Below are 25,658 nucleotides of genomic sequence, written 5' to 3'. Positions count from 1 at the left end.
GCTTTCACCGTGATGTCAGATCTTGCATATTAGCTGCTGGTATCTTTGTGACAGAGTCGTGAGAGTTGAGCGAACAACTCACAACAATGTTTGGTGAAGTTTTACTTCGGGGCTTTGGCGGAGTAATCTGACGGGTAGAATAGGAGTCCACTAAAGACTTTTCAACTAAACGAGCGTTATTTTTGGTTATCTTACCTACTCTTCCACTTTTCCACACTATCCATTTCCCATCAGTCGCAGCATCTACATTAGAACTACTCGGGATGGTAGTGGTTTTGTCTTGATCATCAGTCGCTGCTGTAGCGGCTTGGCCATATCCAGTGGCATATCGCTCATTAGTTGTTTCGGGATAGAAAGCTCAATTGCGTGTTGCACAGTTGGGTGTCTGGCATATGCCGTGAAAGCACCTACGACATTGACGCAATCTTAACCATCAGCACCCATGTTAACAGAGAGGCCATCGTCAACTGTCCTATTGGCCTACGCCAGGAGGCTTATTGATTATTTGGTGAGTAACGTTCTTCTCGAACAACAAAACATATAGAGCCAATGAGAGTTAGGTTTTGAGTGCTTTTCATATGCAGTAGAGCTTAAGCAGGTACACAACTTGTGGAGCCACTTCTTGCACTCACAACATTGCACTCCTTCCTGAACAGGGGTAAGCAGTATGGCTGTTTACATTTGTGATCAGAGCCGAATATCTCAATAATCCACTAAAAATGGTAACACAAAATGGGTATGCAGAAAAATCTCAAACTTTAAATAAATTAAATCAAAGTTAACCAAGTGTGCCTTGATGCAATGAATACACAATACAACTTTAGCTGAGATAGATTTAATTAAAGTGTAAACAGTAGTTTTGATGCGTAATTCATGATAAAATGAGTAAATTTAACTTAACGAGTATTAATACCACTGTCCTTTTTAAATCACGCGGATATCAGTCCATTAGTACACGGGTCTGATAAGTCACTAAGATGAGTGGCAAAAAGACGTAATATACTTCCACTTTTGCAACAGCTAATTATAATGGTATTGGATACTAAATAGTAAAAAAGACAGTTGGAGCGGCAATTCGGAGGTTGCGCAACTGATTGCCGGTATGCAGGCACTTAAATGTCGTGAAGCAAGCCGATTAGGATCAAGAGAACTGGTTCATATTTCCGGAACGGAATTCAAAAGTGAGTGAATTTTGTCTTTTTCAGATCAAATGTGGAATAGTAGTGCCAACGTATAGTGCTCAGAATGATTTGCAGTGTATTAGTAAACTACGGTAATCTACCGCGCGACTCCGAGGAGTTAATTATTGCGACTAGCAATCTAATGAAAACATTTTGTTGGTGAGACTATAATTGATGGAAGATCTTTGAGCGACACTGAAGTGGTCGTGAGAGTGGACACTTACTGATTAGGACTAAATGAGGGTTATAAAGCAGTTAGGATTCTCATTTACAGGTGGTAGTGACTGACTATTTGTTTTCATATGATAATAATACACCATTATTATTTACTTGATCACACAAATGGTGCAAATAAGCACTAAGGTAGATATGTATCATATAATTAAGAGGATAAGGTTGTGAAACAAAGTTTCAAGTAGGAGTGAGTTTTATTAAAACAAGGAGTAGAAATAAGTGGATTGGAGTTGCATAAACCGGGAGAAACAGATCAACTAGTCAGTCAGTCAGCTACAACGTAGGACCAGGCACATGAATGCATCGTTCCAGGTTGCCATACCGCATTAGCACAGCAAGATGAACACTGGATTCATAAAATTAGTTAATTCAGAGGTGGTAATATATAAAAGAAAGATTGCAATAAGGATATAGTACAGGGAAAAAGAATTAGTTCGTAGAAAGAAAGATATGAAGTGATTTTAATCTCTTAGTTTAAGGGAAGACAGTGAGTGTGTACACCTACGCCATTGTGATCGATCCTGAGCCATGTCACCAAGAGTTTCCAACCATTGGTTACGACAGTCACGCGGACCTCAACCAAGTAGTCTGCATCTACCAAAATGGCTAAGATTAGAAAGTAGTGACTTCAAGCACTGATGCCACGTTTTGGTTTGGCCGCCCCTAACTTTCTTCCAACCATCTTCAACACCGGTTAGCATTGCACGTCGTGGTAATCGGTGTTCGGGCATACGTAACACGTGGTCCAACCATCTCAGTCGATGAAGATTCACAACCTCACCAACTGATTTACCATAATTCCCTAACACCCTGCGTTTAACCTCACTATTACTTACCCGGTGATCCCAGAAGACGCCAGCAATATTTCTAAGGCATCTGTGGTCAAATACTAGTAACTTACGAGTGCCTTCTACTCTTAATGGCCATGTTTCGCTGCCGTAAATTAAAACAGAACGGACTGCCGCTCAGTATACCCGTCCTTTTATTGATAGACGGATATCTCGCCTTCGCCATAGGTGACGTAAGTTGGCAAAAGCCAAACGAGCTTTTCGAATCCGTGCTGAGATTTCGTCAGACACCAACCCAATAGGGCTGATCAGACTTCCGAGATCAGTGAAGTTGTCAACGCGTTCGACTACTTCACTCCCTATCCTTAGTTCAGATGTTGACGCAGACCAGTCCTGAAGCAACAACTTGCATTTAGAGGGAGAGAAGCGCATTCCAAACATTCTGGCATTGTTACTTAGTGCCACCAAAAGACTCTGCATTTTATCAGCGTCTTCACCAAACAGGACTATGTCATCTGCGTATTCTAAGTCGATAAGTGGACCTCCTGGAAGGAGGTCAATACCCGAGAATGTTACTTCCATCAATAGGTCTATGATGAAGTTAAACAAAAATGGAGAAAGTGGACAGCCTTGACGGACACCACTTGAGGTTGCAAAAGCAGATGACAGTTCGCCATAAGCTCTGACTCGACTAGTAGTGTTCGAGTAAAGTGATTGTGACCAGTCAGATGGGATAACGCCCAACTCCCAGATCTTAGCTAAAATATTAGTCACCCTAATCTCTAAAATTGGGCCACCATCTTTAAAGACCTCTGGGCCCCCAAATGCCTTGGTACGGCCGAGAGTGGGGAGAGTCCGCTCTCTCTTTCAAAATGCTCTCAAATGTCCACGCATATATAGCCTCTGCCAGGGAAGCCCTACTCATTTCCTTCTCGTGGCGGGGGTGTTGTTTACGAAATTGAGAGGACGAAAAGTGAATGTCCGGCGATTTATTAGGCCGATGGACACGGTAATCCACCTAGGGTGGTTGAAAAACCCTCATTCAAAACCAATGGTGCACATGGGCTCCAGTATCCTGAGGGAACAAATGGCGTATGAACCAACCGTTGATCACCGGCTACCATGGGACTGCATCTCCTTACGTTGCTTCACTGCCTTGTGGATCAGACCTTCAGGTCGAAGGCTCCGGGTGTGGCTCCCTAAGAAAAGCACCTGCTTCGGTTTGGGAACCCGGGCAGTATCACGGCCCTCACACATACCAAATGAGATTTGTGTGGCGTATATGTATTTGGTGCCTTCTTGTACAAATAACTATATGTTAAAATAAAAATAAAATAAATAATAAAGACCTCTGGAGCCAATCCATCTGGACCAGCTGCCCTTCCTCGTCTCAGGTTAGCTATAGCCTTCTAAAATTCTTCTAGAGTTGGGGGGTCTACTTCAATGTTCCATTCAAACTGTCTGAGAATGGAGGGTAGTTGTAGAGTAGCTGAAGGCCAGCTGAACTGTTCTCTAAAATGTTCCACCCATCGTTCTCAACGTCTGGACTGAGAGCAAATGAGAGTGTCGTCTTTTTCCGAAATAGTCTGACGTACACTCCCAGTTTCTTGTATTAGTCTGTAGGCCCTCAAATGCCCTGGTACGGCCGAGAGCGGGGTGGGTTCGCCCTCCCTCTCGAAATACTCTCACACGGCCACGCGTATACAGTCTCTGCTAGGGAAGTCCTACTCACTGCCTTCTCGTGGCGGGGGTGTTGTTTACGAAAATGGGAGGACGAAAAGCGAATGTCCGGCGCTTTAACCGGATTCCAAATCAATGGTGCACATGGGCTCCAGTATCCTGAAGGAACAAATGGCGTATGAACCAATTGTTGGTCACCGGCTACTATGGGACTGCATCTCCTCATGATGCCTTGTGGGTTAGATCATTAGGTCGAAGGCTCGGGGTGTGGCTCCCTAAGAAAAGCACCTGCTTCGGTTTTGGCACCCGGGCAGTATCGCAGCCCACACACAATTAATGAACTGAACTGTCTATGATCATGGAAACTAATTCTCTTGCTTCGACGAACATTCAAATGATTCAATTATTATTATTATTATTTACTACGTCATTATTCACCCTCCTTTATTCCAACTCTGTTTATACTTATTCTTTTTCGACTTATACAGCAGCTCGTCTGTGGTGGAAATTCGACTGTATCTAAACGTTCTCGAGTCACTGTCTGGTTGGAAATTGTATGTTACCACCGAATACGAATACTAAGGGAGTTTTTTCTGAAACCACGTGCACCATTCAAACTGACTACCTTCAACGTTCGCACATTTATGCAGGTCAGACAACAGATAGGGCTGGCTATGTCTTTAGAAAGTCTTAATATTGATGTTTGCTGTCTATCCGAGACCCGTATTCAAGACTCTGGTGAAGTACTACAAATTCGCTCTCCATCTGTCGCTTCAAAAAGCTTGTTTCACGTGCGCTTATCCGGGGGCTATGTGGCATCTTCGTCTGGTGTTGCTGGCGTTGGTGTCGCACTAAGCGCTAGAGCTGAGGCAGCACTAATCGATTGGATCCCCATTAAAAGTCGGTTATGTGCTGTTAGACTAGAAAGTTTCATCAAGGTGAGAAGAAATCGGCGTGAGAAACGATGTCTTTTCGTCATCTCCGCCTATGACCCGACAGATTGCAGCCCGGATGCAATCAAGGATGAATTCTACCACCAGTTAACTGTTCTTCTCCAGAAAGTACGTTCGAAAGATATTGTAGTACTAGCCGGAGACTTGGATGCTCAGGTCGGGCGTCTTAGACACAGAAGAGGGTCGTTTAGGTGGCCGATGGGGACTTGTTGGTCGCAGGACAGATAACGAGGACTGTCTACTGCAACTGTGCACAGACCACAACCTGTTTCTGGCTAGCACTAACTTTCAGCACAGTCATCGCCGATGTGCCACCTGGCGTCCTCCCTCTGCATCTCAAGCCTGGATTAAGATTGATCACATCACGATCAGCTACCGCTGGCGTGGTTGTGTACAAGACTGCCGCTCCTTTTGGAGTACCTATCTGAACTCTGATCATGCCTTGGTCTGCGCCAATCTCACCTTACTTTTCAGTGGACGACGAAGTGACCGCCATCAACGGATTGATGTTAGCAAGTTGGTTGCAACTTCTGTTGCAAGTAAGTATCGAACCGAGCTAGCTGCTAGGCTAGCTACCATTCGACCGAAAAGTATAGATGAGCATTGGTTGCAATCGCATGACGCCATGAAAATGGCGGGTACAGTCAGTTGTGGGTTTGCGAAACGTCCTGCTTATAAGCACTGGGTTTCTTTAGGCTCCTTACAACTCATTGAAGCCCGTCGGTCTACTCCGGGTGACCATGAGTTTGACCACGAACGAAGGTTGTTACGTAGTGAAATTGGGCAAAGCTTGCGTAAGGACCGAGAAGTCTGGTGGTCGGAGCGTGCTAATGAGCTGGAAGCAGCAGCTGCATCTGGTAATTACCGGAAGCTCTTCCAACTCATCCGAGCCACTGGCAGCAAGGAGTCTGGTGTGAGCGAAACAATCTGCGAGGATGACGGGATGCCAATCACTAACATCCATCGACGTCTTGGACGATGGGCAGAATTTTTTGAAGGGCAGTTCAACTGGCCTGCTGATCCGGCAACATCGGTCAGACTGTCCTGGCCTCCATGATCGGTGACGACTGATCCACCAAATGAGGCGGAAGTCCACAAGGGACTCCAACTCTTTGAGCGCTACAAATCACCTGGCCCAGATGACTTACCTCCGGCTCTTTTTAAAGATGGTGGTGACTTTCTGACTAAAGAACTGATGACGTTGTTTACAAAGGTCTGTGAACTACAGAGTGTACCAACGTCATGGAATGAGTCGATAGTTGTCCCTATCTTTAAAAAGGGTTCACGTCGTTCCTGTAACAACTATCGGGGGATAAGTCTACTTCCGATTGCGTCCAAGCTATTGGCTTCCGTCATACTTCGTAGGTTGTTCAAAACCCGAGAAAGATTGACTCGCGAGAAGCAGGCTGGGTTCCGTTTTGGTCGAGGATGTATTGATCATATCTTCACCCTCCGCCAAATGTTACAACACCGGTATACTTATCACTGACCAACAATCGTAGTGTTTCTTGACATCAGGGCTGCCTTTGATCCGTTGGATAGGACTGTTCTCTGGGATTGTCTATTGAAGAAGGGTGTGTCTGAGAAGTTTATTAACATCCTGAAAGCTCCATATACAAACACCTCAGGCAGAGTGAGGGCATACAACCACCTCTCTCCATTGTTCTATTCGAGAAGTGGGGTTAGGCAGGGTTGCCCAATCTCACCATTCCTCTTCAACTTTGCCATCGACGACATTCTGGAAACAGCTCTGATGGATGTAAGTAATGGCAATGTGGATCTGTTGCCTGGAGGAAGACTTCTCGACCTTGAGTATGCGGATGATGATATTGTCTTACTGTGCGATAATGCCCAAGCTATGCAATCCGCATTTAATCAGTTGGCAATCAGTGTCCGTAGGTATGGTACGTGCTTTGCACCTTCGAAGTGCAAAGTACTTCTACAAGACTGGCAGGATCCTAATCCTGTACTCACCCTGGATGGTGAGCAGATAGAAGTAGTCGAGAGTTTCGTGTATCTGGGTAGTTGTATGAGTGCTGGTGGGGGTGTGAGTGATGAGGTCAATGCACGTATAGTGAAAGCCAGAGAGGCTTATGCCAATCTGGGCCATCTTTGGCGCCTTCGTGATGTTAGTCTGGATGTAAAAGGTCGGATTTACAACGCGTCGGTGAGAGCAGTTTTGCTCTATGCTTGTGAAACCTGGCCTCTTCTAGTTGAGGACGTTAGACGACTTTCTGTGTTCGATCATCGTTGTCTCCGAAGGATTGATGACATCCAGTGGCAACACCATGTTAGTAATGCAGAGCTTCGGCATCGTGTGTTCCGACACAGAGACGATAATGCAGTTGGTGTCACCATCTTGAAACACCGACTTCGGTGGCTTGGACATGTTCTACGAATGTCGTCCCAGAGAATTCCACGTCGTGTATTATTTGCCGACTCTGGGACTAGTTGGAAAAAGCGGAAAGGTGGTCAGTATATGACATGGTGTCGTGGTATGGAAGAAAGCTGCAAAGGACTGGCTTCTGTCGGTCCTTCACGACTCCCTGGTTGGGGTCCGAGATATGGTGCTACACAGTGGCTAGAGACGTTATCAGATATGGCTCAGAATAGAAGCCAGTGGCGATCCTTCTGTAACCTTCTTTTACTTTCTTCATAAAAAAAGTGGTTGTATCTTCCTTAACTGAAAGATTTCTTCTGATTGTACCCTTCTGTTCCCCTACTATTGCTATTATTATTATTATTACACTACCTTACACCAATCTCTTCGTTATTGTTTTTTTTATTATTTTTATTTTTTTTACGTTCCTCACTTTTTTTCTTCTTAGATTCTCATTGTTTTGTGTGGCGCATATATATTTGGCGCACTCCTGTACCAATATATATGTGTTCAAATAAATATAAATAATTAGTCTGTAGAGCTGCCTTGTGTTCCCTATATCCGCCGTCTTTTCCATCTCTTTTGCTTTCGTTGCCCACCACTGCTCACGGTCGTTTCTTAGACTTTTGCTTAACCTAGATCTGATTTGTTTACGCTCTTCATCGTGTTCAGAACCTGATGGGATAAGTTTGCGAGAATCCATCAGTGCGATAGACCTTGAAGAAATCCATTGGTTCTTTGTAACCATGTGGTTTAAATCACTAATAGATGTCACTGCTGTTTCCACAGCTGCTTGTATGTCTTTCCAAGCAACATCTGGGTCAGCCTCGTTTTCAGAAATACCTAAGTGTGATCTCAGTTGTTCCTGGAACCTACTTTTGGTTTTCTCGTTACTCAATTCAGTTCTGATGGGTCTTTTTAGTGTGACTTTTTTGCGTCCAGTGAGGCGCAACTAGATGCGTGCCCGTATTATGGCATGATCGGAGTCCAAGCAGGTACTCCAGAATGAGCGACAATCTTGTACCGACCCTCTCCAACGACGACTGATGGCAACATGGTCTATTTGGGTCCATCGTTGGTTTGGTGTATGGGATCACCATGTTAGACGATGTCTCTCCTTATGCTTAAAATTTGTTTGCTAAAAATAAACGATTGTCTGACCACAGATGCAGCAGACGATCATCATTATCTGTTCGTTGTGCCGGAAAACTAAAACACTCACCTAAATGCCTTTCTGTTTGGTTTAAACTACCTATCTGGGCATTAAAGTCACCTGCTACGAGTACTATGTCTGAACGTTTAGCTTTCTGAAGAAGTTCAGATAGCTTTCTGTAAAATTCATCTTTCACTTCATCCGAGCTGCAATCGGTGGGAGCGTAGGCAGAAACGACAAAAAGGCAACGACGTGTGTCCCTATCCTCCCGAGTTCTTACGGAGCCGTTTGGCCGAACAGCACATAAACGACTGTTAACAGGGATCCACTCTAACAGTGCTTGTTCCGCCCTCATGCTTATTGGTATGCTCACACCTGGCAGTCCACGAGAACTGGCCATCGGGTCACCAGATACACGGAGGGTGTATCTCGTTGGCTCTCCGTTTTGCCGAGGTGAGGTCAATGAATGACCACACTGGAATCCTGTATGCGTGTTTCGGAGACACATCATACATCAATCGTACGAGATTCTAGGGTTTTAGCCACGGAAGCCTGCTGACCGATTCGACATAGGGTGCGTACGTTGAAGGCTCCAATGTGTAGTTTGGAGCGAGGTTTCAGTAGGCCTGGGGCAGTGTTTTGCTCACTAGAGTCGTTGGCTATGATAACACTTGAGGAGGAAGCCGAGAGAGGAAGTTTAACGTTGAAAGTCGATGTAGGAGGAATATTAGGAATCGAAGAGGGAGGTTGATTATGAATACAGTGGTCTTGAGTGCTGTTAGAGGTATGAGGGCGGTTGTCAATTCCCGGTTGGCCACACCGTGGAAGGATTCTCCTGCAAGTGTCTGAAAAGGAAATTGGGTTAGAAGTGGTCTTAGTGATCTGAGAGTGTGACCGCAGTGCCCAAGGGACAACTGCTTGAGGTCGGTCACACACGACCTTTTTATGAGTAATGTTTGTGTTAGCTCCGTACTTGTTGAGACCTTACTGCCGGAAACGGATATCCGTGGGATAAGGTGAGGTGTGCATTGTTGGGGTCGACCTATTCTAACCCCACCCCTCCTTGTGGGAAGGCAGCATCGCTGTCATGTTGGTTGTCTGAAGGAAACACCTTACTGCTGTCACACCTCTGTACAGTCAGCAGTACGACTTCGCCTTTGGACCTTGGGTTTATTGCTTTTAGTCTTACCGTTCTTCAACCGACCTGTCTGACATGGTAGGACCTTGAGGAACGGTTGTTCCAGACAGTATAGTTCGGTTGCTTCATCACGATAGGGAAGCCCAACCACCACGTCAAGGCAGCAGCAACTAGAAAAAGTCATATATTTATTTTAGCTTAAAAAGTTCTTGCTTTTGTGAAAAATACTACCTTTTGCAGTCAGACTAATATCACGATTGCACCAAAGATCGTCCAGAGTAGCACATAACCTCTCTGGCCTTCACCATGCGAAATTCTGTTTCGCCTTTTATCTCCACGTTGCTTTTTAACTATACACATAACGTGTTGATTTAACACCGAAAACTATGAAGTAAACTGACTGCAAAATTTGAAACGGAAAACAGCTGTTTGATCTCTTCAACTTTGGTCACTCGCTCTCATCTAAGGTCACTCTTCGTTTCAAAACGCTTTTTTTCTTTTGTCAGCAGCTAATCATTTCTAGACATCCGTTTCCTACCCAAATCTAGTGGCTGTAAATGTAAACGAACAATATTTTAATCTGTATTTTGTTACGTGGAATCAGTCGCCCAGTTCGCAAACGTTTACTAATTGAAAATTCTGGGAAACGTGTTACAGATGTCGAATTACTAGTTACCCCACTAAAATAAAGTCGGTCTAACAAAGCTTTGTTAGTGGCTAAAACCGAGGTATTACAGTAATTTAGTGTCGCTCGTTGTTTTTTTTAGTATTAAGGTGATGTACAAAACTTATGCCTGGGAATCCCTTTGAAATGATAAAAATCAGAAATTAGCAATCCCATATAAAATAATTCACAGTCAATTCCAATAGCATACTTTGTATTATTGTTTATTTCAACTAATGATATGAGTCGCCTAGATAGATACAGACTAGTTGGAGTCGGCATTAAACCATAATCAGTGGTTATAGACGTTGGATGACAGTCGAGAATCGATCACAGTAACACAAATACATTCACTCTTTACCTTCCTTTCGATTTTGATTTTCAATATTCCTCCGTACCAATCTTCTTCATTTTGACTTCTCAATACCTAATTTCTCTTGTTATTACTGCTGATACGTTTATTTCAACCTTTTTTCCAATTCATCTTGTTGATTTCATCTCTCGGTGTTAATACATTATAACAACTTAGACTAGTGCACACAGGAGTCAGACTCTTCATTGATCATGACTGATTGAAATGGTTTTTTTAAAATAAATAACAAAATCTTTTAAACTACTATTATTTTCTCTAGTATTTCGTATTTAGTTTGTTTCGTAACAACTATACATATATGTATTTCCCATCTTTTTCATTTTATATTCTAGAATGAAACTACTCTTAATTAACGAAAATTGAAAAGTCACAATAATAATAATCATAAATTACAAATTGTGATTCACGTAATATATCAATAAAAAATTATTATTTCATTTCACTAAATTCAAACTCTATAATAAATGTCTTCCAATCAAGTCTTAATAAAGAAATCTAAAGAAATCATTGAAGCATCAAAGCTTAAACATCATGAAGCTGAAATTTCTGAATCTCTATGGATTGAACAAATTCAAATGTACATTGATATTTGTGTAAATATTAAAAATACTTTAAATAATCAACAATTAATTAATGATAATCAACCTATATCAGCGTATATTTTTATAATTTTAGGCGGTATTCTTGGTAATTCTTATACAACTTGTAAATTACATAGTAATAATCAATTGATTTCACTTATTAAAGATATTTTCAATATATATTTAATAAAATTTAATGTAAAAACAATAGGACAGTTGTTATTAATTAAAATTAATCCATTGTCAAAATTGAATACTTCATCTAGTTTAGCTTCAGAGATTTTAAAATTATCACTTGTTTATTTAGCAAAAAAATGTGACAAATCAACTAATAGTAATGATGATGAAGATTATTCATTAACTCATTATCCATTAATACGTGATACAATTGTATGGTTAACTATGGAACTTGATTATCCTGAAATTTCTGAACATGAATTTATTTCTATTTTACAACCATTTGGTTTAAGATTAACAGAGGATTATCGTTCATCTATACAATTAGCTGGTCTTAATGTTTTATATAATTTAGCAAATAAAGCTAGGATTGCTGACTGGCGTCAAAGTAATCGAGCTGAAGCAGTTATTTCACAATTATTAAATCATAGAATTGCTTGTAGTTCAAATTCATCAGAAATATTACTTAATAAACTTTATTCAACTTTACTTGTTCTAACTAATTTATTAAGTAATACAAATTCAGCTAATTGGTATGAAAAAATTACTGAAAGACTCTTATTTGATCTTTTAATGGAAACACGATATAAACGTCAATTGGTACTACTTAAACATTTGTCAAAATTAATCGATATTTTGAAAGCGTCTTTCTCATTATTTACTCGACAATTCATAAAAGTCACCTCAAGTATTTTACTTGGTCCACGGAAGTTAACACGTGTAAGTTCTTCATAATGTTTAGTTATTAAATTTCTTAATTTTTTATCAGCTTGTCAATATTTCGTCGTCATATTGTCCTGAATTTTTACTTATTTAAATACACAAACATTGGGACAAGAAAGTACCAAATATATGTTCATCACACGTCATTCGATTTGTATGGGGCTAGAATACTGTCCGGGTACCCAAACTGAAGCAGGTGGTTGTCTTAAGAGGTCACTCGCCGAACCTTTGATCTAGAGGTCTAATCCACATGGCAGTGGAGCAACGTTAAGAGATATAGTCCTATGGTAGTCGGTAACCATCAAATTAGTGTACCTCACTTCAGCAAAGTAACAATGGAAAATTTAATCACAGCGAAAAAATCAGTAGTCGTAGCACAATAATATGAATTCGTCTGTTTAGCGGATCGTTTCCTGCTTATAGCTAAAATTAACGATGTTGGTTTTTGTACTCGTACTCACTTTGAAACATAAACATATTCGACTACATCTACCTACCAGGTAGAAAGTATGCATTAATGAGTAGTTTTAAACTGCAATCTGGTGTTTCCTGGTTTTTGTTACTGTTTAGTCTGTTAAAAACTAGATTTAAATAAGTATTACTTGGAAATAGGATAGTGATTTTTCGTATTATTTGTTCATTAGAAAATAACTATGCTTTTATTTACCTTTTCATATTTATCTAGAATGGTAAATCTGTCACTACTAATGAGTCAAACGAATATGACACAGTCTATGTGCTTATGTTACAATGCGTCAATGAATTTGTAAAATCTTGTTGGCCACTAATTTGTCCTACATTGTTACCAGATATTATTCCTCCACTGATTGCATTTATTGATCTGTTATCTTGGGATAATAAAGGTGAAATTGAAGAGAATGAGACATATTCCCTCTTAAAAAGCTTATTTGAATCTCTTATAATATTAGAACCACGTCTTTTAAATGATGTTCTACAGCCTTTGTGTGATATAATTCCTCATCTAAAGTTGTACCTTCCTTCTTAAGCAATTATTTTATGTACAGTATTCTTGCATATATATATATAGTAACAAAATGATATAATTGTTCTGTTTCTTTATTCAAATATAAAAACTGGGTACGATTGAGCGCTAAGAAACCCCACTCACAAAAATAAACACTTTTCACTATTGATGCTACAACGATTTAGAAGCACTGACTTGATGCCTAAGAGTTTCTATTTCTACTCATTAAGTCACGGAATTGAACCCTGTTCCATGGGAAGTCATTTGGTATCTCTAGGGCTAACAAAAGTTGCAAACCAAAAATGAGTATACGGGTTTATGTTTGATCATTGACTTGGAAAACTGTAACTTTATTCATAGAGTGCATTCACTATTTAAAGTTTATAAACTACTGAGTAACTTCCATGTGATTTGTTGTTAATTGATTATTCGCTAGCTGATACCCAAAGTTCCTACACGCTAGTTGATATCCAACGTTCCTACACATGAGCCCAACCGGCTACTCCAGTGACAAGACTGAGTGGGGAGAAAGTTTACTGACTAAACCTAGTCAGCATGTGTGTATACTTATATATATCAGAATGGGTTTTGTGGAGAGTTTTAGAAATTTCACAGGTTGAAATCATGAGTCAGTTGAAGCTAGACCACCATTGAAAACCTGGAAGCACTGGACGGCCGTTTCGTCCTGGTATAGGACTCCTCAGCAGTGCGCATCCACAATCCCGCACCACGCGGGGCTCGAACCCAGGACCTACTGGCTCCGCGCGCGAGCACTTAACCACTAGACCACTGAGCCGGCATCCAACGGTGTTAATGTCTAACTTCAACCAATCCACGGAGTTGCGCCACCGTACACCATTGTCTTCAGTGAGTTGTTATCTCACAACAGACCAGTTGAACTCCACTGATAACGGCTTCTCACTAGAACTCCAGGAGTTAGACATTAACACCGTCGGATGCCGGCTCAGTGGTCTAGTGGTTAAGTGCTCGCGCGCGAAGCCAGTAGGTCCTGGGTTCGAGCCCCGCGTGGTGCGGGATCGTGGATGCGCACTGCTGAGGAGCCCCATACCAGGACGAAACGGCTGTCCAGTGCTTCCAGGTTTTCAATGGTGGTCTAGCTTCAACTGACTCATGATTTCAACCTGTGAAACTTATATATATATATATATATATATATATATATATATATATATATATATATATATATATATATATATATATATATATATATATATATCCCTCGAAAAATCGAACCACCAATAGTGTATTTCTCATTCCTTAGAAGTCCAAGCCATTTCTTGTGAGATTATTATTTGACATATTTCTGATTAAGTCTATGCATCAATGTCTACTTTTGGGTAAGAAACCAAGTATAGATTGCTCATGTACCAGTTTATTGAAACAAAAATTCTGTCCAAGGATTATTGATACTATGTCGCAGTTTAAACTGGTGATCTGTGTGTCAAGTCAAATTTCTAAGCCGATGAGGCACATCAATAAATGTGTTAATGGAAATTATAGAAATGATGAAGCTGAATAACGTGTTTTATTGGTTCCCTTCATGAATTCAAATAAAACCAAAAGAACAGTGATGTAAATTCACCTTATATCGCAGTTTATCTTCAGCTGCTTACAACTGTATTCTTTTTGAAGTAAAACACTGGGATATAATATAACAAAGTAATAGACACTGATAACAGAAAGAATCGGGATAACAACGATTGTCGCCATTAACTATATATACGTATATATATTTGTGAATTTGGTTTTGTAAGGTTATTGGAGATAGAATTAGCAAATGCAGGAAGGGTGTGAGACAGTATTCTTGTTTAGAGTTCGGAAACTGACAAGATGAAGTATGTAATTATTGTAAATTTGAAGCGGTTATAAAAGTTTGAGATCATTTGAATATAGACAAGAAGAATAAAGCGACCAGGTGATAACCATCTAGGATTTGGAATTGGCAAGATATAATGGGTAACCATTATAGAAGATATGAAGGGTTTGTATAAATTTTAGGAATTAGGTCATTAAAAAATATAGATGAATGAAAAGATAATTTTAGTGAATGTGAAATACCGGTTCGCTTGGGAAAAATTGCAAAGAAATAGTTTTAGTTGATAACTAACATGGTAAACTCAAGTCGGTAAAATAATTTTACCATATATAGATAACTAGATATATTTGATGTGTGAGAGCAATTAATACTGAATTTATCTTTGACTCAGTGTTACCGGGATTCATCGACAAAACTAATTATAATCTCGTTGATATAAGCGCATCAGCTAACTGGATATTGGCTTACACTGACTGCGTTAGCAAATGTAAAAACTAGTCGTGCTATGTTTACTTTCTTTAAATCATTACTTATTTTCTAGAAGCCACTTTGTTGAGCAATCATTTATTAATATAGTGGGTATTTGAATTTTCACTGAAACCAAGTTATTCGGGTGTCAATTTCAAAGAGCATTAAATGGTGACTTGAGTTAGACGATAAGGTCTTTAAATTGTCTACTGGTTGGCTCAAATTCATCAAACTTTTTGAGCCTAAGACAGTTCATCCGTGTTAAACAATTACCCAGTTTAAAGACATAAAAATTATAAGAAAGAACTTTATACATGTATCCAAACTATTGATACCCGAAAAGTGATTCAAATACCTAATAAACACAGTTTACAACTTGATTAGACTACGGAAGTAAATATGACGTAACCTTAGTTTATAATTACTATTAAGTCTCATGGATAACAGTATCATTTCACACTACTTAGAAGTAAACAAGGAACAGTTGTTGAGGTGGAATATTAAGTACTAGTTTATGTCTCAATCTGAATATTTGAATAATTTTCCGTTCATACTAAAATTATAGTAATGACTAGCATAAAACTGGGTACATTAAGTTCCAATATGATAATGAAATTCGATTCATCTGATCAGTATAAACTATTTTACCAGTTACTATAGTATTCCATGCTTCATATTAATTTGAATCACTGATAACTTCAGGAAAGAGATTACAAATCATTTCCGGAGTACAAGCCTAAAGAGCCTTAAACTTTAGGTATTTCACGATAATCTTTTGATAATCAGCGAATAACTTCAAATCCAGTCGTTTGTCGGGCGGAAGTTGTTTTCGCTTGTAATTGATTATCATACTACTGCTACCGAGTATCAGTAGCTAAGATGGGTCATTGAAAATGTAAGCCTCCACTTTCCGTTAATGTATATTCAACGTTATGTAACTACTTAGAAATTCTCTGATGTAAGTTGTAAAATTCAGGATTTCTTACCTGACCTCACTGATCTGTGGAGCTCTTGTGGCCGTTCAATCCATTGCTGGGTTTTTTTCGATATCATGATGCTGACCCTAAACAATTGGAAGTAAAAGTCATATCATCCTACAGAACTCTTTCAAAAACATATTCCTTTGTGTTTGCAAAACATTTTAACTATTTATTCATGTCACTGACTAAATTACCCCTGTTAAAACTAAATTAACTAATTGTAGAGGACGTTTTACATTGATAACATAAATTAATACAGATGAAATATGAAATGAAATTCTGATGATAATAACCTTTACCCAGATTTTGTTTAAATTTAATATAAAAATTTCAAGGCTTCACATTTCAAAAAAATTACACAGTTAAGTTGATTCATTAACTTGTTTAAATTATCTCTCAATTAAATCAGTTTTTTTTTGAAAAAAAATAGAAATTCAAACCATGAATCATAGTGAAACAATCTGATAAACATTTGTTTAATTGAAGGTTAAATGAAGAAAATCATAGAATGAATCAGAATCTAAACAACGATTAAAAATTTTATTATTTGGAAGTGTCTACAGTTGTAAAAACCAAGTTGCTTCACCCTGTACTTAGCAACTGAGCCTACATTTTGATTTATAGACTTTAATAGATAGATATCAGTTGAGAATTCTTTTTTTATAGTTATATATATATATGTTCACCATTGTCTTCAGTGAGTTACTATCTCACAACAGACCTGGTTGAACTCCACTGGTCACTACTTCTCACTAGAACTCCAGGATATACCTCGTAAAGCCAGTCACTAGTGAGCATATGTTGATTAATATCAGATGGGTTTTTGTGGAGATTGTAGTAATTTCAATGGTTAAGATCATGAGTCAGTTGAAGCTAGACCACCATGGAAAACCTGGAAGCACTGGACGGCCGTTTCGAATCTCGCAGGGGGCGAGGTCGTGGATGCGCACTTCTGAGGAGTCCCACAATAGGACGAAACGGCCGTCCAGTGCTTCCAGGTTTTCCATGGTGGTCTAGCTTCAACTGACTCATGATCTTAACCATTGATATATATATGTATATTCAGAATTTTTTAATATTTTATTTTAACGCACAGATATTGGTACAAGGAGGCAACAAATACATATGCGCCACACAAATCTCATTTGATGTGTGTGAGGGCTGTGATACTGCCCGGGTGCACAAACCGAAGCAGGTGCTTTTTTTAGGGGGCCACTCTCCGAGCCTTCGACTTGAAGGTCTGATCCACAAGGCAGTGGAGCATCGTAAGGAGATGCAGTCCCATGGTAGCCGGTGACCAACAATTGGTTCATACGCCATTTGTTCCCTCAGGATACTGGAGCCCATGTGCACCATTGATTTGGAATCCGGTTAAAGCGCCGGACATTCGCTTTTCGTCCTCCCATTTTCGTAAACAACACCCTCGCCACGAGAAGGCAATGAGTAGGACTTCCCTGGCAGAGGCTATATACACGTGGCCATGTGAGAGCATTTTGAAAGAGAGAGCGGACTCTCCCCACTCTCTGCCGTACCAGGGCTTTTGGGAGCTAGTATCTTATTTATTTCTATTGTCAATTAACAATCACGAGTAGATTTTAAAGCTTCTTGATGTTTGAATATTTAACAAATCGGTTTTTTTAAAGTGTATCCTAAATAATTCATTTTAGATCATTCTTATGATGTTGTTGATATGTTTACAAAATCAAATGATCCAATAAAAGCTGATGAAAACATTCATCTTTTTCCACTGTCAAATGTAAAGTTGAAATAGGTTATAAAATTGATCTTAACTCAGCCTTTGTAATCTTGTATAAAAAGTTATTCAGATCGAATGTTTAGATGTTTCTGAGCCCTAGCCATACAGAAGTTTAACACTTTCAATTTTTGTGTTCAAAAACATTTTGTGCTTACACTAAATCTATCTTGGTAATACTGATTTATTATTCAGTGATATAATTCATATTCTTTTCCTGATTTTCTTTCGTCTTTTTCTTATCTTTCACTTTGTCTAGTAGGTTTTTATTTTACAAATATATATATTGTGGGACTCCTCAGCAGTGCGCATCCACGACCTCGCCCCATGCGAGATTCGAACCCAGAACCTAATGGTTTCGTGCACAAGCACTTAACCACTAGACCGTCCAGTACTCTCAGGTTTTCCACGGTGGTTTAGCTTCAGCTGACTCATGATCTTAATCATTGAAATTACTATAATATCCACAAAACCCATCTGATATATATATATATATATATATATATATACCTTGCAAAGTAAATATATAATTCGACTGTTCAAAGTGTATTGGTTTAGTATTATCACATAGTTCTGATAATCATCTTCTCATTGCATTATTCAAATTTATCAAAGGAACAAAATGTTTTTTTAAATTCCTTTCTTTCAACGAATATTAGCAAATAAAAAGGTTTTTAAATTTCGGAAATCGAGAAGAAATTTCTTGAGTTATAGTGCGAGATTGTGACAAGTCGAACGCTTAACCTACTGGACTACTGAGCCGTCATCCAATGGTGTTGATTTCTAACATCAACCAATCCACAAAATTGCGCGACCATCTTCCATTGTACTGTGGTAGACACCTGTCTCTACCCGACACGGATTAGCTCCACTAGTCACTGCTTCTCACTAGAACTCTGAGGATTCCCTCACGAAGCTAGTCACTAGTGAGCACATGTTAGTTATCAGTATAAGGGTTGTGAAGATTATTAAGTTTTTGATCGAAATCATGAACCGATTGATGTTAGACACTAACACCACAGGATGCCGGCCCAGTAATCCAGTAGGTTAGGCGTTTACGCGCGAGACTGAAGGCCCTAGGTTCGAATCCCTGGAGCGGGTTCGTGGACGCGCAGTGCTGAGGAGTTCCACAATAGGACGAAACGGTTGTCCAATGCTCCTAGGTCTTCAATGGTGGTCTAACATCAATTGGTTCATGATCTCAACCGAAAATTTATGATTATATTTGATTTTTCATAGTATGATCAAATAGTTCATTCGATTTGTTTTGACCTTCCATTCTGTTTCACATTTTTATCCATTTATATTACCTTAATGACAAACATCATATTTTTAAATGAAATAACTAGTTTTCAATTTATAAAAATGAAAAAAAAACAAAGAATTTTTTTTCTTTTTTAAGAGAACAATATTATTTCGATGATACGTTTTTTTGACTATGATCATTTATTTATGAAAATCAACAGTTTCCTTTTTTACATCTGAATGTTTCTTTTAATAAATGTTCACAACTAAAAGGTTTTACACCATTGTCAACATTACTACTACTACTACTACTACGCTAAGAGGGTGGGGTGTATACCCCTTCTATACTGATTTGAATAATAAAAAGTAATTGTATTTATAAGGATATAAGCAATTCGATCAATCACTTTTTTTTCATTTATTCACTTACATTTCTTTTTCTATTAGAAATAAATTAAATACAGTTTTATTCTTATGAATTTTTAGTTTTACTTCACCATTAATACCGTTTTATGAAGATTTTAGTTGAAGAATTTAAACCAATCTTATCTCTATATTATTTATGCACAAATTTATCTTCTTTTACCTACATATATATTATCACTATTAATTTAATTGTTATTTTCAAGATTAGTTTATGTTAAAAGTTTCTCTGTCTCTGTCTCTCTCTCTCTCTCGATCTACATATATATACCCTAATTATCTTAACCACCATTAATCGAAATCACTACATTTCACAATATTCATTTATGAACTACACACACTACTAATAATGGAAATACACGCATACATATTCACATAAAAGCAAATAAATATATTTTCTTCATTATTTTTTTAAAAAAATATTATTTTATGATTATAATTAATTTTTTTTCTAATATGAAACATTTCAAGTGATAAGTCGGTGTTAGTTTAAAATTCAGGTGTAAAAATAAGTACCACTACTACTACTGTTACTACTACTACTACCATTACTACTACTAGTAGTAGTAACAATAGTAATAATAATAATAGTGGTAGTTATTATCATTAGGATAACATAATATTCTGTATAATATTGTCATTCATTCTAATGGCTTCATAATATATTAATCATATTGTAGGTGGGAATAATATGGGATATTGTGATCCTGTCAACGAAGCAGGTGCATTGATTTACGTTTGTATGTATACATATGAGTAATTTTTTTTTTGGTTAATACTTATTTATACAATCCATTCATTGTGCTACATTCTATATTCATAGTATATTTGATCAAGTTTTATGTGACTGATATTGATAAAAAGTGTCAAATATTCATGTTTGTGTGTTAGGAATATATATGTATTAGTAGACTGGTGTTTACTTACACCTGTGTAAGGAATAAAGAAGAACATGAACCATAATGTTAGTATGATCATTATTTCAACTTTACTTTAATATCTTTATTTTGTATAGTTGATATTTTTAATGACTTTAGACATAAACTACTGATATATCTATCTGTCTATTCGTATACAAATATGACAGAAATCTTTGAATATTATAATTTATCTTATGTTAAAACTTGACTTTACATTGATGAATTTTACCAGACTAAAGTGTTTTAATTTATTTTTTTTAAAAGTCCTTATAGAAACTTGATTATGTATTTTTTTCAAAAAATTGTCTTGTTGAATGATTCAATCTGCTATTGTCTTCCTTGTGATAATAATTTTCATAAAAACATTAGAGACATTGGTGTGTTTCTCATATACAATTTAGTGAATTCCTATTAAATGCCTTTAAAAATCTGCTATCATAATATAGACAGTAATCCATTTATAAAAAGGCGTGTATAAATCTGAACAACTGAACAGTAAATCTCTTAATCATGAAATTGAATAGTACAATTCTTAGACATTGGGTTTGTTCAGAACTTCAAAGGTGCTATTTGGATAAATTTTGACTTAGAATTTCTAGGTCTCATAGAGAACAAGCTACATTTTAAATCATTGAGTTAATCCATAAGATTGATCTAAACTCGGCTTTTGTAGTTTTGTATAAAAGTGTAAAAGGGCGTATACTAAGGTTTATTGAAGTCTTAGCCATACGAAAATTCAAACCCCCTTTGTGTGTTCAAAAACAGTTTGTTCTTACCTTAAACCTACCCTGGTAATATTGACTTATCATCCAGAGTGATTAAGTTTCGAATTGTATTCACATTATTGTTACTCTTATTATTATCCTTATCTCCTCTTACCCCATTTCTAGTCTAGTTGACCAATTATTTTTATATATGAATGCTTTTAACAAGTATATGTGTGATCAGACTGTTAGAAATGTATTGCGCTAATATATCACATAATTCTGATAATCTTCGTCTTCTTATCACATTATCAAAATTTATCAAAGGGACTAATTGCTTTAAATCCATATAGTGTCGTGAGTGTATATTGTTGAAAAATTTATAACTAGAATAAATTAGTTATTCAATGCTCAATGATTTTCAATTGTTCTTCAGCTTACTTCAATTCGTTATGAAATATTACTTTTGGATTTTAAACAATCTTTCAACTTCTTGTCGGTTATTAATCAAGAACTATTGGTTCATATGAGTATGATATGAATTGAATTTATTGACGATCTTAAATACAATAAAAAAAGAGTACAAACAATGTAATAATCAGAAATTATGCGTGTAAATTTAAAAATTCATTCGTCCAAGTTATTTCTTTTTATAGTGTAAACAATTCTGATATTTTTATAATAATGAAGTGATAATATATTTGCGAAGAAGTAGGATTAATTTGTCTGTGTAGTAAAGATGTGAGATTTGAATGGATTAAATATGGTTGTTTAGAGAAATACTTCAAGTTGGTTGGTATGGTGGAGGAGTGAAAACTAAAGAAAGTATAACAATTTGAACCAATTTACGACTTATTACCATTTGTATTTTTATTGTTTAATTGGTAGATAACTGTATTATTGTACCTTCATATTTTTGGTGGTCCTCGAGTATCTGACTCCATTTAATCGTATCGTCGAAAATTGCGTCGCGTTCACACGTCGATCTCACCACTTTAGTGGTCTGATATCTGACTCCAGTTCGATCGTATGATGATCGTTATCGGAGTTTACACGCTGCTAATCCCCGTATATTTTTTATCGACTTAAATCGCGTTCATAAATAATGCGATTGAATAAGTCAGATAAGAGAATGGGTTTCTAATATGTATATTTCATACAACTGTAGATCCAGACAGACGATCGGAGAAACAAAGTGAAGCGAAACGAAATGATGAGCAATGGAGAAGGTAAGTGAATCAACTCGATTTAACCAAGCGTGACTCAATATTTATGGTCAAACCAAAAATACATTACATACACGTAATGAATAGGGTAAACAATTAACACACACGCGATCAAACAAAATATTCAGGATTAATTGGCGAATAGTCAACAAGGTAAAAATATGGCTTGAGAAGAATGAACAAATTGGTCTGTCCAGAAGCTAGAATAACCTATGTGTGTTTGATATAGCATCAGGCTCTACATATTTTCCTTAATGTAAGCTTCCAGTGAACCTATTCACTATTATCATATGTCTTACTATTTATTAACTATGACAGATGAATTACGCATTGCTTGCTTTGTTCTCTACCACTCATGATATGATTGTATTCAAAGTATGACTTTTTGTTTGGGGTGAGTTGAAGTCCGGTAATTCATGTAAATAAGCTAATGAGTCTTTGAGATAAATGCTGAATACTGAAATATAGTACAAACAACTGCTATTTTCTTCTTTCGGATTCAAGGCTGAGAATCAACAGACCAATAGGAGTGAAGAGTACTTTAGCCTCAGCTCAAGATTAATCATGCTAGTTGGAAGGTATAATCGATCAAGGCGTATGACACTGGTTGATATACGAAACAACATGAGGTTGAAGAATTATACTCGGACTGTGATAGGCTAACCTAGAAAGCGATGTCGACTAACGTCGCAGTCATGACAGATGATTAGTTAAGTATTCTCATCTATTGTGTGCAGTAGGGTCTAGGAGGACCTTCGTTAATTTGAAGGAATGCTTAACCTCCAGATAACTTGACCGGCCATTCAATGGTGCACAAGTCTAACTCTAATCAATCCATGATAATGTGTGACTATCTTCCATTGTGTTCAATAAGTACCTTTCTAATACCCGTTAACGTTGAACTCGACTTACCACAGCTTCCCGCTAGAACTTCGGAGATTTCTTGAAGCTAACCATTAGTAAGGACATAGTAACTGTCAACATGAGGTTGTATATTCTTGGGTTCCGCAGAATTATTAGGATTTTTTCTGTGTATCTCAGTTGTTCTCTGGAACGAGTTAAACTTTCTTTAAACTGCTGTATCACTGGGTATCACAAACGACATAACCTGATCTGCAAACACAATTTTCTATAGACGAGAAAGGGATTTTTTCTCCTATTCTAAATGAAGTATTTTGAAGCATGTATTCGTTATTTTATAAAGTGATTTAATACTGCATATTTTTAAAATTTAGTGATGACATTTATTAGAATTTAATGAAATAAAAACAGCACGAACGATTAACTATTGTTGTATCTAAAATCTCTACAAGTTTATTCAACTAACTAAAAGAGAGACATAAAAGTATACTTGCGTCCTCACCCTATTCTTTACTTTGTTACCTTTCATTTACTCATATATTCATATGCACTTCCTCGTTTCACTCCTTTTATCCTGCTTACCATATTCACAAAGAGAAAGATACACACTAACATTCCTATCAACTTCCTAATCAACTATATAATAATCTCATTTTATAGGCAATAAATAGATTATCAGGACATTTTACAACGTTGTTTAATTTAATTACTATTCATATCTTTTTCTCTTCTTGTAGTTGTTCTTCTTATTCTCAATTTCATTTTATTTTCCAACCTCCTTTTTAAAAGAATAAAAACAGACTCACTCCAAAATTCCTTTTTTAAAATGTTTGTTTGTTCATTCATTCATCCATTAATATTTGAAACTAGTAATTATCAGTTTTCATATCCGGTAGTTACACATACTCATTAATTTTGGTTGCTGTTTCGTCCCTATTTAGTTGAATTTCGAATTGGATTTCTTGGTTTTCTTGGAAATATGTACATATGCGCATTTATTGACTATTAGTATAATTATTTTAGAAATGAATTCATTTCCATCATACAATTATTATTATTATTGTTATTATTATTATTATATTCTCTAATTAGAATGGAATTAAATTCCTCTAATAAATATTTTCAGTTTATAGTTGACAATAAACAACATTAATTATACTTATTGTTTACTCATTTGTGCTGAAAGGTGGTTATTACGCAATAATAATAATAATAATAATAATAATAATAATAGTAATAGTAATAGTAATAATAATAATAATAGTTCTAAGCTAAGTGTTTTGTTGAGATCTGTGCATTTTTAACACATAGTTGTTTTTGTGGACTTTTATAAGTTGAAGAACTAGTGAATATTATAGTGAATCGGATTGATGATTTATTCTAGTTTCGGAACTTTTCAGAAGTATGAACTCGACAATCATAAACAAGATTGTGATTAGAACTTTCAGGTGTCACTATGAAAATGATATTATTCTTCACGTATTTTTGATATCAAAATCATACTATATTTTGACGTGAAAATCTATCAGTAAGAATGCAAATCAGTTTTTCTGTGGGTCCTTAATAAGACCATAAATATTTTTAGACATGATTCTATGTAGATTTATTGTGATTATGTGTTCGTTTGTCAATGGGTTGACGAAAAATATTTTGAGACAATGATTTAATAACTTTCATGGATATGGTTATCAGAATGAAGATTTCTCTGCCACATCTAAACCTTCACTACATAACACGATCTTATTGAGGGTTAATCACTAATTATATACAAAAAGGACGATTGCTTCTCAAAGTATGTTATAAACAGTATTTGTATCAGGATGAGTAAGTTTTTCGGCAAGACAGCTTTCGTGTAAGAGCCCTAAAATATAGAAAAGTGATAGAAGTAAAAGGGATAAGGAGTTTTAAAATCATTAGTGAACTTGTTGGTGATAAATATTTATAATTCAGGCTTGTTACCAAAATCCTGTGATCAGGATAGACCCTGATTCTTAGCTTTATACCTTTTAAAACCTAATTCATAAACCCTAGCTTCTAGTGTTAATACTTCTTACTTCTAAAACATCTCAACTCTAGCTCCTAACCTAAAAATTACTTAATCCTTATACTTCTTGTCACTGGCTCTTAACACATATTCTTAACCTTAACTTTGACTCCTAACGCTAGAACTCCTAAACTCTACCCTCTAACCCTAGCACTTCTAATATAAACACTCCTAACCCAAGTATACT

General features: G+C 37.0%; 1 protein-coding gene across 2 annotated transcripts; it reads left to right on the top strand.

Moving 5' to 3' along the window:
- Positions 1–943: 943 nt before the first annotated feature.
- Positions 944–13,084, top strand: MS3_00007821 (uncharacterized protein). Of its 2 annotated transcripts, XM_035732961.2 has the most exons (3): positions 944–1,181; positions 10,877–12,022; positions 12,711–13,084. In XM_035732961.2, the coding sequence occupies exons 2-3, from the start codon at positions 11,009–11,011 to the stop codon at positions 13,029–13,031; spliced, it is 1,335 nt and encodes a 444-aa protein (XP_035589947.2). In that variant the 5' UTR covers positions 944–1,181; positions 10,877–11,008; the 3' UTR covers positions 13,032–13,084. The 2 variants fall into 2 exon arrangements, with proteins under 2 accessions (XP_035589947.2, XP_051066725.1); XM_051216163.1 differs by lacking the exon at positions 944–1,181 and having other exon boundaries at positions 10,872–13,081.
- Positions 13,085–25,658: the final 12,574 nt, after the last annotated feature.

Source organism: Schistosoma haematobium, chromosome 4 (assembly GCF_000699445.3).
Source record: "Schistosoma haematobium chromosome 4, whole genome shotgun sequence".
In the NCBI taxonomy this organism is placed as follows: Eukaryota; Metazoa; Platyhelminthes; class Trematoda; order Strigeidida; family Schistosomatidae; genus Schistosoma; species Schistosoma haematobium.
This window is presented reverse-complemented; position numbering and strand designations above follow the sequence as displayed.